The sequence below is a fragment of the Mus caroli genome, unplaced genomic scaffold, assembly GCF_978045245.1.
Source record: "Mus caroli unplaced genomic scaffold, Mus_caroli_1 scaffold_8, whole genome shotgun sequence".
Lineage (NCBI taxonomy): Eukaryota > Metazoa > Chordata > Mammalia > Rodentia > Muridae > Mus > Mus caroli.
Window position 1 is genome coordinate 100,324,221 of NW_028227263.1, and position 13,966 is coordinate 100,338,186.

Consider the following 13,966-nt stretch of genomic DNA (forward strand, 5'->3'; position numbering starts at 1 on the left):
TTGTAGAGAGTTAATTACAGTCAGCTCATTCCCTTGAGCTCTTCTGGGTATACACAATTGGACATCTAGCTCTTGGCTGCTTCTCAGTGGTATAGCCAATTTGTACCTTGTCAGAAGGGTGAGAGCAAGTGGACAGTACTGGTCCACCCCTGGGAGAGCTCCATCCTGTTCTGTTTATCTGAATGATTCTTGCTGATACTTCAGAATCATCCAGATAATTGGAAGTTGGTTGTACTTACTTGTTTTGACGTTTTTGTTTTGTACTGCTTTTATTGTGTTTTAAGTTGTCATTCTGACAAACTTCTCTTTGAAAACCAGTTATGTGAGCTTTATTTCCTTCTGCCTAAAGTCATTCTCTTGTTTTTAATCTATTTTTCATGAAGACTATCTTGATTCTTGAGTAGAATGAGAATGTAAAAGAAGTGACTCATTCGCCCCTCACCTCCAGCATAAGCTTGCTAGGACTCTTGCTTCCTGTATTAAGGATGGCAGTGATTGTTTTGACTGGGTGTGTTGAGTTTAAAGTGGCAAATATTTCCTAGACTGATCTCCCTGTTTATTTGACGAGTTAATTTATTTACCACTTGGGACAAAGGGACCCTTTCTCTATTTCTTTCCATTTCACATTGCCTTTGAGAGTATAGTGTTCCAGAAAGCTAGCTCACACTAGGCATTGTTGCAGTCAGTTCTGTACTCACCGTCTCATCAAGCACTGAAGAGCTAGCTTAAGTAAATCACTAAAAGACCATTGTACTGTCCATCCATTCCAATTGTAATGACATGTTAGATGTTTAGATGATAGCCATCATCATCATCAGGTATGACTGTGAACAATGGTCTGGATTCCTCCTGTAAACATACTAAGTAATAGCTAAGAATCTTGGATACATATTTGAATAAATATTTAATAGTTGAGAAATCATTGCTCAGAACATTTCTTAACTCTTCAGGGTAATTTTTAAGTGATGAGTTGTGTTACAAGAAATTGTTAAAAACAAGTGCAATAGTATATGCTTGTAATTCCAAAGAGTTTGGAGGTTTAGCCAAAAGAATTATTATGTGAGCCTAGAAGTTCAGGGTCTGTCTAGGCGGCATAGTGAAACATTAAGTCATTAAAAAGTCAGCATTATGAGACTGGGAAGACAGTTCAGCAGTTAAGAGCACCTGTTGCTCTTGCAGAGGACCCATATGGCAGCTTACAGCAATCTATAAATTCCACTTCTAGAAGATCTAGTTCCCTCTTCTGACCCTGCAGGTACCAGGGGTGCATGTGTAGCACATAAGTAGTTGCAGGCAAGATACTCAGATACATAAAATTAAAGCCAACATCATATCCAAACCTCATTTTTAAAATTTATTTTAATGCTATTTAAAATTTATTTTAATGAGTGTGTCTATGTGGGTATATGCACATGAGTGCAGGTGCCTGAGAGAGGCATCAGGTACCCTGTAACTGGTGCTGTAAGCTGTGAGCTGTCCCGTGTGGGTGCTAAGAATAGAACTCAGGTCCTCTACAAAAGCAGTACATGCTTGTAACCACTGAGCCATTTCTTTAGCCCCTTACACCTTGTGTGTGTGTGTGTGTGTGTGTGTGTGTGTCTGTCTGTCTGTCTGTCTGTCTGTCTGTCTCACTCTGTTTTGTCTTTTAACTATGGAGCCATCTCTCCGGGCCCTGAAATGACACATTTTTAAGGAAAGGAAAATAATTTATGATTATGAGGAAATTACAACTCAGAGATGGTGCTTTATATATTGGAGAAGCCAGCATGGAAGTGAGTGATATTGACTATGTGTGTTGCAAATATGTAACAGAGGACTCACTTTGTTTAAGAGATATTCAATAATGTCAACTGTGCTTCCTACTTAGAAAGTGTCTATGTGTGTGGAATGGAGTTATAATATTTGGGGAGTTTTTTGTTGTTGTTTTAGTTTTGTTTGTTTTTTAATGAAATACTGAATTTCTTCCTTCATTATACTTAGGAAAAGGTATTCTAGCATCTACCATAAATCCTAAGAAGTCTGTAAACCCTGAAGTGTTAGGCTGATAAAAGCTTCCAAGTCTGCTGTTGATAGCAGCCCAGCGTACTTCTCCCACTTGGTTGTACTCTGTCACTAGAAGGTCATTCTTGAGAAGTTCTGTGCCTTTTTCTTCAGGCTTCATCTGTCATACTTCTACTTGATCACTCTACCTTTAACCTTAACCTTAAGAGGCTTACTCTGCCTCTTAGATTTAAATTAGCTCTTTTCCTGGGCAATCCCATAGATAGCACTCTGCTTGCCCTGCCAGCTCCCACTTTGACTCTTTATCCCCCACCTGGATTCCAAGCAACATGTGGCCAAGGATTCCTCCTCTTCTTCTTATCCGCTCCGCTCCTCTTCTCTTCTCTTCTCTTCTCTTCTCTTCTCTTCTCTTCTCTTCTCTTCTCTCCCTTCCCCTTTCCCCATCCATCTCTTCCCCAACCCCCCACCATCACCACCAAATTCCTAATTCCTGTCATATAAAAGATAATAAAACATTTATTTATTGACTTAAGTGTTGACTCACCATTGATCTAATGAGAAAAGTTGTCTCTGAAGGCAAGTCCTTTTCCATCCAGGCCAAAGTTAGCCTTTGGCACCACTGACCTTACAAGCTTCTAAAATGAATGAGGCATTCTTGAAGACTAATTGCTTTTAACTTTTTTCTCCTAATATTTCCAAGCTTTTGAAAGTCAATCTATAGAGTGTGGATGTAAGTTTTGTGTAGGACTTCTTACCGTGATTTGGAGTCTTAAGTTCTAAACAAGCCAACAAAACCAGCTAAGCAATTCAGTCAATCTGGTGTTAAATGTCCCAAGATTTCTTAGATGCAGAGGCGGCTACCCTCTAAGAAGCAGTCGTAGAGCAAATGAGGTCAGCATTACCTTCTCCTATTACAGGTGAACTTGGCGCTGAAAAGCTTACCAGGTTGGCCTGTCTGCCAGTCAGTTCTTACTAGGGTTTGCATGAATGTTATTCACACTTAATGAGTTGGGAATTAAATGACTTCAAATTACTTGTTCTTTAAGAAACAATCTAGGCCAGATGTTGCTTTTGTTTTGAGCCTGAGATTGGATTCTTGGTGTGAAATTCTGCTGTGGTTTGATAGTGGTTCATATTGCTCTATAGCCTTTATATTCAGGACTGTGCATATGACTTTCAAATGTTAAAAATTATTTTTAGCCTCCTACATGCCAGGCATGCCAAGTGGAATCTCTGCATATCCATCTGGATACCCTCCCAACCCCAGGTAATGAAAATCTGTTAATTACATTTGTAATCAAAATAATGCTAACTGGGGAATTAAATAAATGTAGTTAGAATTCACTGAGGTTGGTGTATTGATGTTTGTTTTTTGAGATAGGTATGGCTGAGTAGACTCACAGTCCTAGTTCAGCCTTGGTATTATAGATATGGATATAGATATAGATATGAAAGGAAGGAAGGGAGGGAGGGAGGGAGGGAGGGAGGGAGGGAGAGAGAGAGAGAGAGAGAGAGAGAGAGAGAGAGAGAGAGAGAGAGAGAGAGAAGTGTATTGGTGTTTGTTTTTTGAGATGGGTATAATAGATATAGATAGACAGACAAACATATATGTATACTGCTGGGCTTGGTGGCTCACGCCTTTAATCCCAGCACTTGGGAGGCAGAGGCAGGCAAATTTGTGAGTTCAAGGACAGCCAGGGCCTCACAGAAACCCTGTCTCGACCCCCCCCCCCAAAATACATATATACACACACACACACATTTATATGCCTATATTCATATTATGTAGGTATGCTATTATATACCATATTTGGCTTATTGGTGGGATTTTGTGATCAATATGTGCCCATAATTCCAAAGGAGGTATAGGTTATCTAGAGAAATTCAGCTTTGCTTTATTTACAAGAGGGGGATTGTGGGTAGGCTTCGTAATAACAGTAATCTTGATTGGTTTGGGGCCACTTGCTTTTTCCTTTTTAAGAAGTTTATAAAGGTTAGAGAAATGGCTTATTAATTTAAGAGCACTTTCTGCTTTTCCAAAGGGACCTGAATTTGACTCCTAGCACCCAGATTAGGAACTCTAGCTACAAAGGATCCAACATTCTCTTTTGTCTCCACTGGCACCCACACTATACACTTAAAGTCAAAATAATAGCTGGGTGTCAGCACTGCAGAGGCAGAAGCAAGTGGTTCTTTATCAATCCTAGGCCAGCTAAGACCACATAGTAAGACCCTGTCTCAATAAATAACATAAACACAAATAAATCTTTAAAAAGAAAATTTGGATTTTCTAGAATGGAAATTTAGGACTACTTATTAGAATACATGAGTGACACAAACTATCCAAAAACATTTTTTTTTTTTTTTAAGATTTGCTTTCAGAGTGAACATTTAAGGTTAACAATAGGACCCAGGTTGTCCTTAGGAATATTCTAGCAATTTCTGCCTCTCTGAAAGTAACCTCATATAATCAAAGCCAAGCAAGACCATTTGACCTTTTACTACTTTGGTTTTCTTCTGATATAGGAGCTCGCACTTGTGTAGTTTTTAAAGATATATTTATTTTAACTTTATGTGTATTGAGTGTTTTTCTCATGTGTATGTCTGTGCACCACTTGCATGCCTGGTTCCTTACGAGCTCAGAAGAGGATATTGAATCCTCTGAAACTGGAGTTATGGACAGTTGTGTGGGTGCTAGAAATAGAACCTCGGTCTTATGGGAGAACAACTGAGCCATTTCTCCAGCTAGTCTGGAACTCACCAAAGCTGGGATTATAGGTGAGAGCTACCTGTTGGACTCTGTTTTGTAGATTGATTTGATTGAATTTTCTGAGATACAGTCTTGCTATGTAGCCCAAATTGGCCTCATACTTTGTTTTGAGACAATCCTTGTGGCTGTCCTAGAGTTTTCTGTATAGACCTATGCAGCTGGCCTCAAAATCACAGACATTCTCTACCTCTCCATGCTGAGTGTGGGAGTCAAAGCTGTGCACCACCAAACCTGGCTTTTTTCTCTCCTTCCTTCTTTCCTTCTCTCTCCTCTTTTTCTTTTTTAATGTATGTGAGTGGTTTTTTTGCTTATATGAATCTGTGCACCACGTGCATACTTGGCATCTACAGAGGTCAGAAGAGGGTGTCAAATTCCCTGGAGCTAGAGTTACCGGTGGCTATGAGCTAGCGTGTGATGCTGGGAACCAAACCTGGGTCCTTTGCAAGAACAGCAAGCACCCTCACCCACTGAGCCGTCTCTCCAGCCTGTGGCCTCATACTCAAAGCACCCTTTTGCTTCCGCCTCCTTCCCAGATTGGAGGCACACACTGCCATGCTTGACCTTGATAGTCAATTTTCAAACCCAGTGTAATTTCCATACACTGTTCCTTGAATAAACACTTTCTCTAAAACTTTATATTCATTATCTGGCAATATAATATGTCAGTCTTAACTCTCTCAGTGGGGTTCTCAGTAGTGTTGGGTCATCTTTACATTTGGTGTTCTTTTCTATAGTGGTTATCCTGGCTGTCCTTACCCACCTGCTGGCCCATACCCTGCCACAACAAGCTCACAGTACCCTTCCCAGCCTCCTGTGACCACTGTTGGTAAGTATAAGCATTTGTATTTTTCTTTATAAGTCAAGGTCTCCTGTGGTAAAACATGTATTTCATTTTTACATGTAAAATTTTAGAATATTCTTCCATATTGGAAAGCTCTGGTGATCACTGTCTTGTAATGTTAAACTTGATGTGATTTAACATTCTGTAAATGAGCCATTTAGAAGTCTAAAAATGTGGCTGATAACTCACTAACACTTTCCTGTTTGCCACACTCTTACTGGTGGATAACACATGTTTTGAGTCACTAGGGCCTAAGGCCGCTGGAATAGTCCTAAAGACATAGCCCCAAAAGTAAGGTTGGGTACTACTAGCAAATCCTAGGGCCTTGTGGCCTAACTGTAGATCACACCCGGAGTTAGCATGAAAGGGTCAGTAAGATGGTGTCACACACCAGTGGTGTTTGCTTTTTTGAGCTGTCTGACCCTGGAGGACTTGTGCAAAATTGGCCTGCAGAGGGCCTCCCTTTTATCACTGCATCTGCCTTCTGTTTCCGGCTGCCTCTGCTTCTGCCTAAAGGGTTTCTCTACTGGAGCTTATGTCTTCTAACTCACACTGGGTTATCATTTCAGCCATTTCCTTTCTTGCCTTCTGGACTGCTGTCATTAGCACACAAAAACATCCCTAAAACAGCCTTTGGAAGCATCAGCTGCACCTCCCTGTTTGCACTACCTCGTCTCCTCACAGCAAACTTCCTTGTGCCTATGGCCTTTCCTCACCTTCTTCACCCTTCTTGCCTTCCCACTATCATTCCTCTAAAACTGCTTCTGTCAGAGTCACAGTGACCTTTATGGGTTTAAATCCAGTGGCTGGTGACTGCTGTCTGTTCCTTGGTCTGTCTGTGGCATCTGACACAGTGGGCCTCTGCCAGCTTGGCTCTCTTTCCAGGGAACCACACTTTGTCCCTTTCCTCCTATAGCTCAGGTGCTTGTGCTCAGTCTCCGCAGGTTCCTTCTCTTATGTTGTAATGCCCGATTAGTTCTTGGCACTTCGATTCCTCACTCTAATGATAGAGCTTTAAATGTCCTGTCTCTACCCACAGCTGCTAAACTGTGTTGGTCTGCACCTCTTTCCTCTCCACTTGAGGTTTAATAGACATCTTAAACTCAACATGACCCAAGTTGAACTCAGGTCCTTCTACAGTTTATCCATCTCCATTGATAGCTATTCCATATGCTAACTCAAGTCATCCTTGATTCCTCTAGAACTCACTTATCTTCAGAATGTATGGAAATATGACCATACCCACTGCCAGTATAAGTCACTGTTATCTCATCTAAATTACTGTATGAGAACCTCAGCCCGTGCATTTGTTTTTAACATAAGCAGCCTGAAGGATCTTACTCAAACATGAGTTGATGATGTCACTCCTCTACTGAAAACCTTGTTTCTCTCAGAGTTCAATACAAAGATCTTAGGCTTAGGTCTTGTTGATCCTGCTCCTCATTGTTTCTATTACCTGCTAGTTTTATCTCAAAGAGTTGTTTGTTGATTATTTCCTTTGTATTGTCAAACTCACTCTTACCAATCTGTGTTACTACCTCCTCATACAGCTGGCGGGTGGCAGCTCTCCCTGCGTATTTGCTGAGTGCTTAAGTGAGTGCACTCACAGGATGATGAGAGGCTACTGTCTTTTATGTTTTCCCATGTCATGAGATCGGATACCAGGGTCTCGTGTCTATGCCTTTGCTCTCCAGACAGGGTCTGCTTCTGTTGTCATCAATAGGATCTAATGGCATGGCTTTGATACATTAAAATATGCTTGCCTTGTCTGTAATATAGCTTCCTTTAAGTAAGAAAGGTTTTGTTAATTTTGAGACCAGGTCTCATTGTATAACCCTAGCTGGCCTGCAATTCTGATCATCTCTGTTTTCCCAAGAGCTGACCTTAAAGGCGTGTGCCCACATACTTGGCCCTATACAGTCTACTTTAAATTATTTGAATAAAAAATGCTGGGAGTCTTTAATCTGTAAGTTAAAAACAAAAACAAAAAATAACAACAACAAAACCCTACTAAATCTGGGCCTCGAGAAATGGCTCAGTGGTTTAAGAACACTGGTTGCTTTTTCCAGAGGTCACTTGTTTGATACCCAGCCCCCACAAGTTAGTCACCTTATTTCTTAGATAAAACTGTACTATTATCCCTCTGATCTCATTTGTGAATATTTAAACATTTGTTACATTTGTTTGTGTATGTATATTCTCAGCACTAGTGTGGTCAGAGGACAAGTTTGGAGAATCTGTTCTTTCCTTCTACCACTGGGTCCAGGGAATGAACTCAGGTTATTTGGTTATTGGACCTATTAGCTTACCTTTTGCCCATAAAAGTCTTGTAATTCACTTCAGAACATTAGTTTTGAAGAATTTTATAGCTTAGAAATTTTTCATTTATCCTCAAAATGAGCTTTTATGGAAAATGATACATTAAAGTTAGATTTGACTTGAGATTGAAGAGTAGCCACATCAGCTAATACCATGGTTTATAAAAACAGATCGCCCGTGACCCAATGGTTTCAGTCATGACTGCACAGCAGCTGCTCTGTGGTTGCCTGCACAAGCCTGGACCTGACAGTAACACACTAGTAGGTAGTGGTCTATTGAGTCCTTAGCCTCCTGCTAAACTATTGGCTATTTTTGAAAATTGAGGATTTTGAGTAAATGGAGTCTCCTATGGTGTGTTGTTGGTAGCTTTCTTCACTTTGCTTTACTGTGATCACATAAGGTTTTTGGGTTTTGGGTTTTTTTTTTTTTTTTTTTTTTTTTGAGCTAGAGCCCATTGCTTGCATAAAGCTGGCACACTGTCAAACCTGAACCCATCTAAGAGCCTTCATTAGCACCCTGCCAAGTACCATACATGAAGATTCTGTGTATGCAGTTGTTTGGAAGGTTTGCTCCTTATGTCAAAAAACCGACCTTTCATGTTGTTATTTATATAAAAAAGTAATCCTCGTGGTTTGATCTACTTTTGGACAGATAGTTTGTGATAACTCAGGCTCCATGGTTGCTGTACAGTGACTAGTGTCTTCACTTACCCTTGGCTTTGTTTCCAGCAGGTTCTGCCTACTGTCAGTTCCAGTCTAAAAGTATTATTTGTCTTTTTTTTTAAACATGTATGTATGTATGTTCCTGTGTGTATGCTTTCATATGTGTATACAGATGTGAGAAGGAAGACTAGAGATCAGCTTGGGTGGGTGTCTTCAATTTATACTCTACTTTTTGAGAAAAGGTTGAGAGACAGTTTTGTGGACCAGGGGTTAAGGGTTAAAACTCAGAAAAGTCCGGGCAGAGATAATCAGTCAGTGGTTAAGAGCACTGGTTGTTCTTCCAGAGGACCCAGGTTTCATTCTCAGCACACATGTGTGGTTCACAACTGTCTGTAGCTCAAGTTCTGGGAAATCTGACACCCTCTTCTGGCCTCTGCAGACAAAACACCTATACTCATAACATTTAAAACATAGAATAATAAAAAAATTAGAAAAGCTACCGTTTATCTTGTTTTCTGATAGGCTAATGATAGATTCACTCACTATGAATAATCATTCAATATGAAATGGTGTCTTTTATAGGAAATAGTGGTCAGTAAGTACTGTCAGAGAGCTCGGTGAGGTCATTTCAGTTATCATATGCTAGGGTGATTGCAAGATACTGGCCTAATTACTTGATGAGTTTTCTGTTCCCTAACACTGGGAAAAATATGTCTTATTTTCTAAGGGTTAAATTTGGTGATGGATACCATCTGACATGTTTTGAGCAGATATTAAAGTTTTGTAGAGAGAATTGCGTGTACTGTGTGGAAGAATCACCTGTCAATAAAAAGCCAATGGCCTGTTAATTGAGGCAGGAAATAAGATGTGGGTGTTCTGGTAGGGAGAGAGGAACTCTGAGATAGAGTCGGGCATGGGAAGATGACCACGATCTCTGCAGGGACAGATGAATGAAACTGAGGAGTCACCATCCATGTGGCACTCACAGACTAGAATAAAGGGGTTAATTAAGGAGTTAGTCAGGAAGCAAGCCTAAGTTCGTGGCCTGGGCATTTATTCATAAAGAGTTTTCTCTCAGATTCATTATTTGAGAATTGGGGGCACTGGTGGAAAAGCCCATGGTTACAAAGTTTTTGACCTTTTTCACTCCACAGTTCTGAAATCTACTTCTGCTTGCTTGGGTAATTGTCATTGTGTGGGGACTTGATATAACAGATTTGCTCAGTATATAGTAGATATGGAAAATATGGGATTTCTCTTCAGTCACTTAAAAAATAGTGTTATGTCTGACTAAAAGCTGAGACTCTTTTTTTTTTTTTTTAAAGATTTATTTATTTTATTTATTATATGTAAGTACACTGTAGCTTTCTTCAGATATTCCAGAAGAGGGCGCCAGATCCTGTTACGGATGGTTGTGAGCCACCATGTGGTTGCTGGGATTTGATCTCTGGACCTTCAGAAGAGCAGTCGGGTGCTCTTACCCACTGAGCCATCTCACCAGCCCCCTAAAAGCTGAGACTCTTAAAGCAGTTCTTCTCTCGTGTTTCAGTAGAAAGCAGCTCACTGAATTCACTGAATTTTGGACTAAAATTCAGAATGTTTGAGATTTTTTAAGATTATTTTCATTCATCCATATGAGGGAACAGAGGCCCTTGAGCTGGAGGCACAGGTGGCTGTGAACTGCCACATCAGTCCCGAGAATTGAACCTAGATTTCATGTAAGTGCAGTGAGTTTTCCAAACCCCTGAGCTGTCTCTCCTGCCCCATCACTTCTACTACTTCAAAAACCCTGGGATTTTCCATTTCAGATTGTTTTGGTTTTTGATATAGGGGTACCATGCTGGCCTTGAACTCACAGAGACCTGTCTGCTTCCCAAGTGCTTTTTTTCCTTCCTTTCTTTCTTTCTTTCTTTCTTTCTTTCTTTCTTTCTTTCTTTCTTTCCCAAGTGCTTTTTTTCCTTCCTTCCTTTCTTTCTTTCTTTCTTTCTTCCTTCCTTCCTTCCTTCCTTTCTTTCTCTCTTTCTCTTTCTTTTCTTTCTTTTTCTTTCTTCCTTTCTTCCTTTTTTTCTTTCTCTTTTTCTTTTCTTTTCTCTTTCTTTCTCTTTCTTTCTTTTCTTTTTCTTTCCCTTTCTTTCTTTCTTTCTTTCTTTCTTTCTTTCTTTCTTTCTTTCTTTCTTTCTTGCTTTCTTTCTTTCTCTTTCTTGCAGGTGAAAGGTAAAGACAGGGTTTCTCTGTGTAGTCCTGTCTCTTCTGGAACTCACTCTGAAGACCAGGCTGGCCTCAGACTCAAGAGAGATCCACTTGCCTCTGCTTCCCAAGTGCCAGAAATAAAGGCCTGTGCCACCACTGTCAGGCTCACTTCCTCTTTCTTGATTGATAGACTAGTTTCCATATGTGAGAGAAAACATGACGTGTGTGTGTGTGTGTGTTTAATACCTTCTATAACACTTTTTTTTTTAACCTAGGCTTATTCCATAACCTGATCCTTGTTTTTAAGGCTTTGTTTTACTGTTTTACATATTCTTTTATTTTGTATGTACAGTGTATGTGTAGGCACCTGTGGAGGCCAGAAGCAGACATGGAAACGCCTGGAAATGGCTTAGAGGTGCCCAGGAGCCACCTGACGTGGGTACTGGGAACCAAACTTGTGCAGTGTGGCTAGGATGTCTACCACCATGCCTCGTTCATAAGCTAGCAGGGATCCACCCAGGGGTAAGCCAGGCAAGCACCCTTATCGGCTGCGCTATCATATTAGCTACTTTCATAGTAACTGAACAAGGGGCCTGACAGAGTGAATGTAAGGTATAGTTACCTCATAGTTTGGGGGTAGTGTCCATCTTGCCCAAGAAATCAGGGTAGCAAGAATATGGGGACAGATGGTCACATTGCATCTGCAGCCAAGCAGCTCCTTATTCAGCCGAGGACCCTAACCCATGGAGTGGTGGCACTCACATTTAGGTCTTCCCACCTTAGTTGACCTAATCTAGATTAACCAGGAGAGCTACATCCACGCTTCCGTTGGAATTAGCTTCCCACAGACTTTATAGATGCTACGTAAACTAGAGTGGACAGAGGCTTCCTCATGTACTATGGGCTGTCTACTCTCTGTGCAGAACTTTTTTAATTTGATGCAGTCCCATTTGTCAGGTGGTATTAACTGAGCTGTTGAAATCAGATTCAGAAAGTCACTGGGTACTCCTGGATCTTTAAGTCTTTCCTCAACATGCTGTCATGCTGTTGGAAATTCCAGAGTTTAGAGTCTTAAAGTCTTTGATTCTGTTTATTAGATTTTCTGCAGATTAGAGATAGGTACCTAATTTCGGTCTTCTACATTGGAAATGTTGGGTTTTCATGCCTTTCATCTTTGGTAAAAATCACATGGTAGAATACTTGAGTTTATTTCTGGCTTCTCCACTTTGTTCCATTATTCTGCATGCCCCTGGCTTTATAGTATGACTTGAAATGTGTATTGCCAGCATTGTATTTATGCTCAGGATTCTGTGGGCTTCTTGTGGTCTTTTGTATTTCTATATGGACCTTATGGAGAATGCCCTTGACCTAGTTTATAAGAACTATATAAATTCTAAAACTAAATGTGTATTCTTTAACATAGGGATTTGAATTTAACATCAGTGTGACATGATCCATTAGACCAGATAAGGTGACTTTAACCAAATGTGTTGGTGTGCTTGTGTATGAAAAGCCCACATAAAAAGACCCTTAAGTTTTGTTGTTTAAATAACTTCTACAAATGGATAAATGAGACGGGGAGTGCTGCTGTTATCATCCAGGCACTTGATCATGGGGACAACAGCATTTTGCATCAGATAAACATAATAGGATTTCATATGGGTTATTGTGGACTGGGGTCTTTTAAAGACAAGTATAAACTCTAGTCCTTATGTGTCTTTGTCAGAATGGGCACATAGTAAGATCATCATCTTCGCTGGTCTTCTGATCTCTTGTAGGAAGTATCCCCTTTTAGGTGATGCGTGTTTTGCCTTGTGTGAGTTTATGTGCACCAAGGGCAGATAGGAGCTCAGAGGGCAGATGGCCTGAAACTGAAGGTACAGGCACTCTGAGCTGCCATGTGTGTGCTGGGAACTGAACATGGAGCCACTATAAGAGAACTAAGTGTTCTTAACCATTGAACCATCTCGTCAGTCCCTCTTCCTTTTTGTCTTGTTTTGTTTTGTTTTGTTTTGGAGGGGAGGCTTTTTTGTTTGTATTTTATTTATTGTTATATTAATGTAAGGCTGAAACAAAATGTCACAACAACATCTGACAGTTTAAGATTCCACAGAGAACTCCATGCTTTTGCTACTGAAAGACTGAAGCATCTGAATGTTCACACCTGAAAACTGAAGTCTAGCAATTCCAAGCCTTCTGTGAGCACAGTCATTTACTTTCTACCCTCCCTCTTCCTTTCTTTTTTTTTTTTTTTTTTTTTTTTTTGATTTTTCGAGACAGGGTGTCTCTGTATAGTCCTGGCTGTCCTGGAACTCACTCTGTAGACCAGGCTGGCCTCGAACTCAGAAATCCACCTGCCTCTGCCTCCCAAGTGCTGGGATTAAAGGCGTGCGCCACCACTGCCTGGCCCCCTCTTCCATTTTAAAAACTACTTTATTAATTAGTACAGTGTAAGTAACCAGAGATTTTAATATGCCCTTTATCTTGTCTGGATGACAGAATAGTTAGGCCCTATTATTGTCATCATCATCATCATTATAGTTATTATACTTATTTGGTGTGCATGTGTATGTGACGTGTGTACTGGTGCCCAGGTGCCCGTGGTGACCAGAAGAGGGTGTCAGATACCATGTAACTGGAGTTAGAGGATTTTGTGAGCTTCCTGATTATGGGCACTTATATCCACAGAGCTGTTGCTCCCAACTCCTGAACAGTCAGTCAGTCAGAATGAGTCTATGAATGGGGCTTGTGGAATACATCTCTCTGATAGCAGCTGAAAACATGTCTCCTACCCATCTTGAATAGTAAAGTCTCTGTCCCTGTCTCTATATTTCTCTCTGTCTCTGTTTGCCTGCCTGCCTGTCTCCACCCCTATCCCACGTGTGTGTGTGTGTGTGTGTGTGTGTGTGTGTGAGAGAGAGAGAGAGAGAGAGAGAGGTGTGAGAGTGTGATGGTTCTCATTTTCACTTGTTGAATATGGATCTCTCTTGGTTCTACTGCTGGCCTATAGACTTCCATGCAGTTCAGTTGCTGCCTCCTATCTCAAGACAAGAGTGTTGGATGAGGGCTGCTGCATCAGGCTTTTTACTTGGGTTCCAGAAATTGAACTAGGGTTGTCCACTTATGGTATGTGCTCAGTGGTCTTAATTAAGTTCAGCAGTTCCAAGGGCGTCTTCAGTTCTA

The 13,966-nt window shown here is 40.7% G+C and overlaps 1 protein-coding gene across 3 annotated transcripts in view; it reads left to right on the top strand.

Moving 5' to 3' along the window:
- Positions 1 to 13,966, top strand: part of Tsg101 (tumor susceptibility 101) — a 31,083-nt gene that overhangs the window by 13,668 nt on the left and 3,449 nt on the right. For 2 of the 3 annotated variants that reach the window (XM_021166906.3, XM_021166907.3), the window contains 2 exons: positions 3,202 to 3,268; positions 5,506 to 5,597. The exons of the other annotated variant lie outside the window; for it this stretch is intronic. In XM_021166906.3, the coding sequence (XP_021022565.1) occupies positions 3,202 to 3,268; positions 5,506 to 5,597 (159 nt within the window). The remainder of the gene's footprint in view (positions 1 to 3,201; positions 3,269 to 5,505; positions 5,598 to 13,966) is intronic. 3 annotated transcript variants of the gene reach the window in all.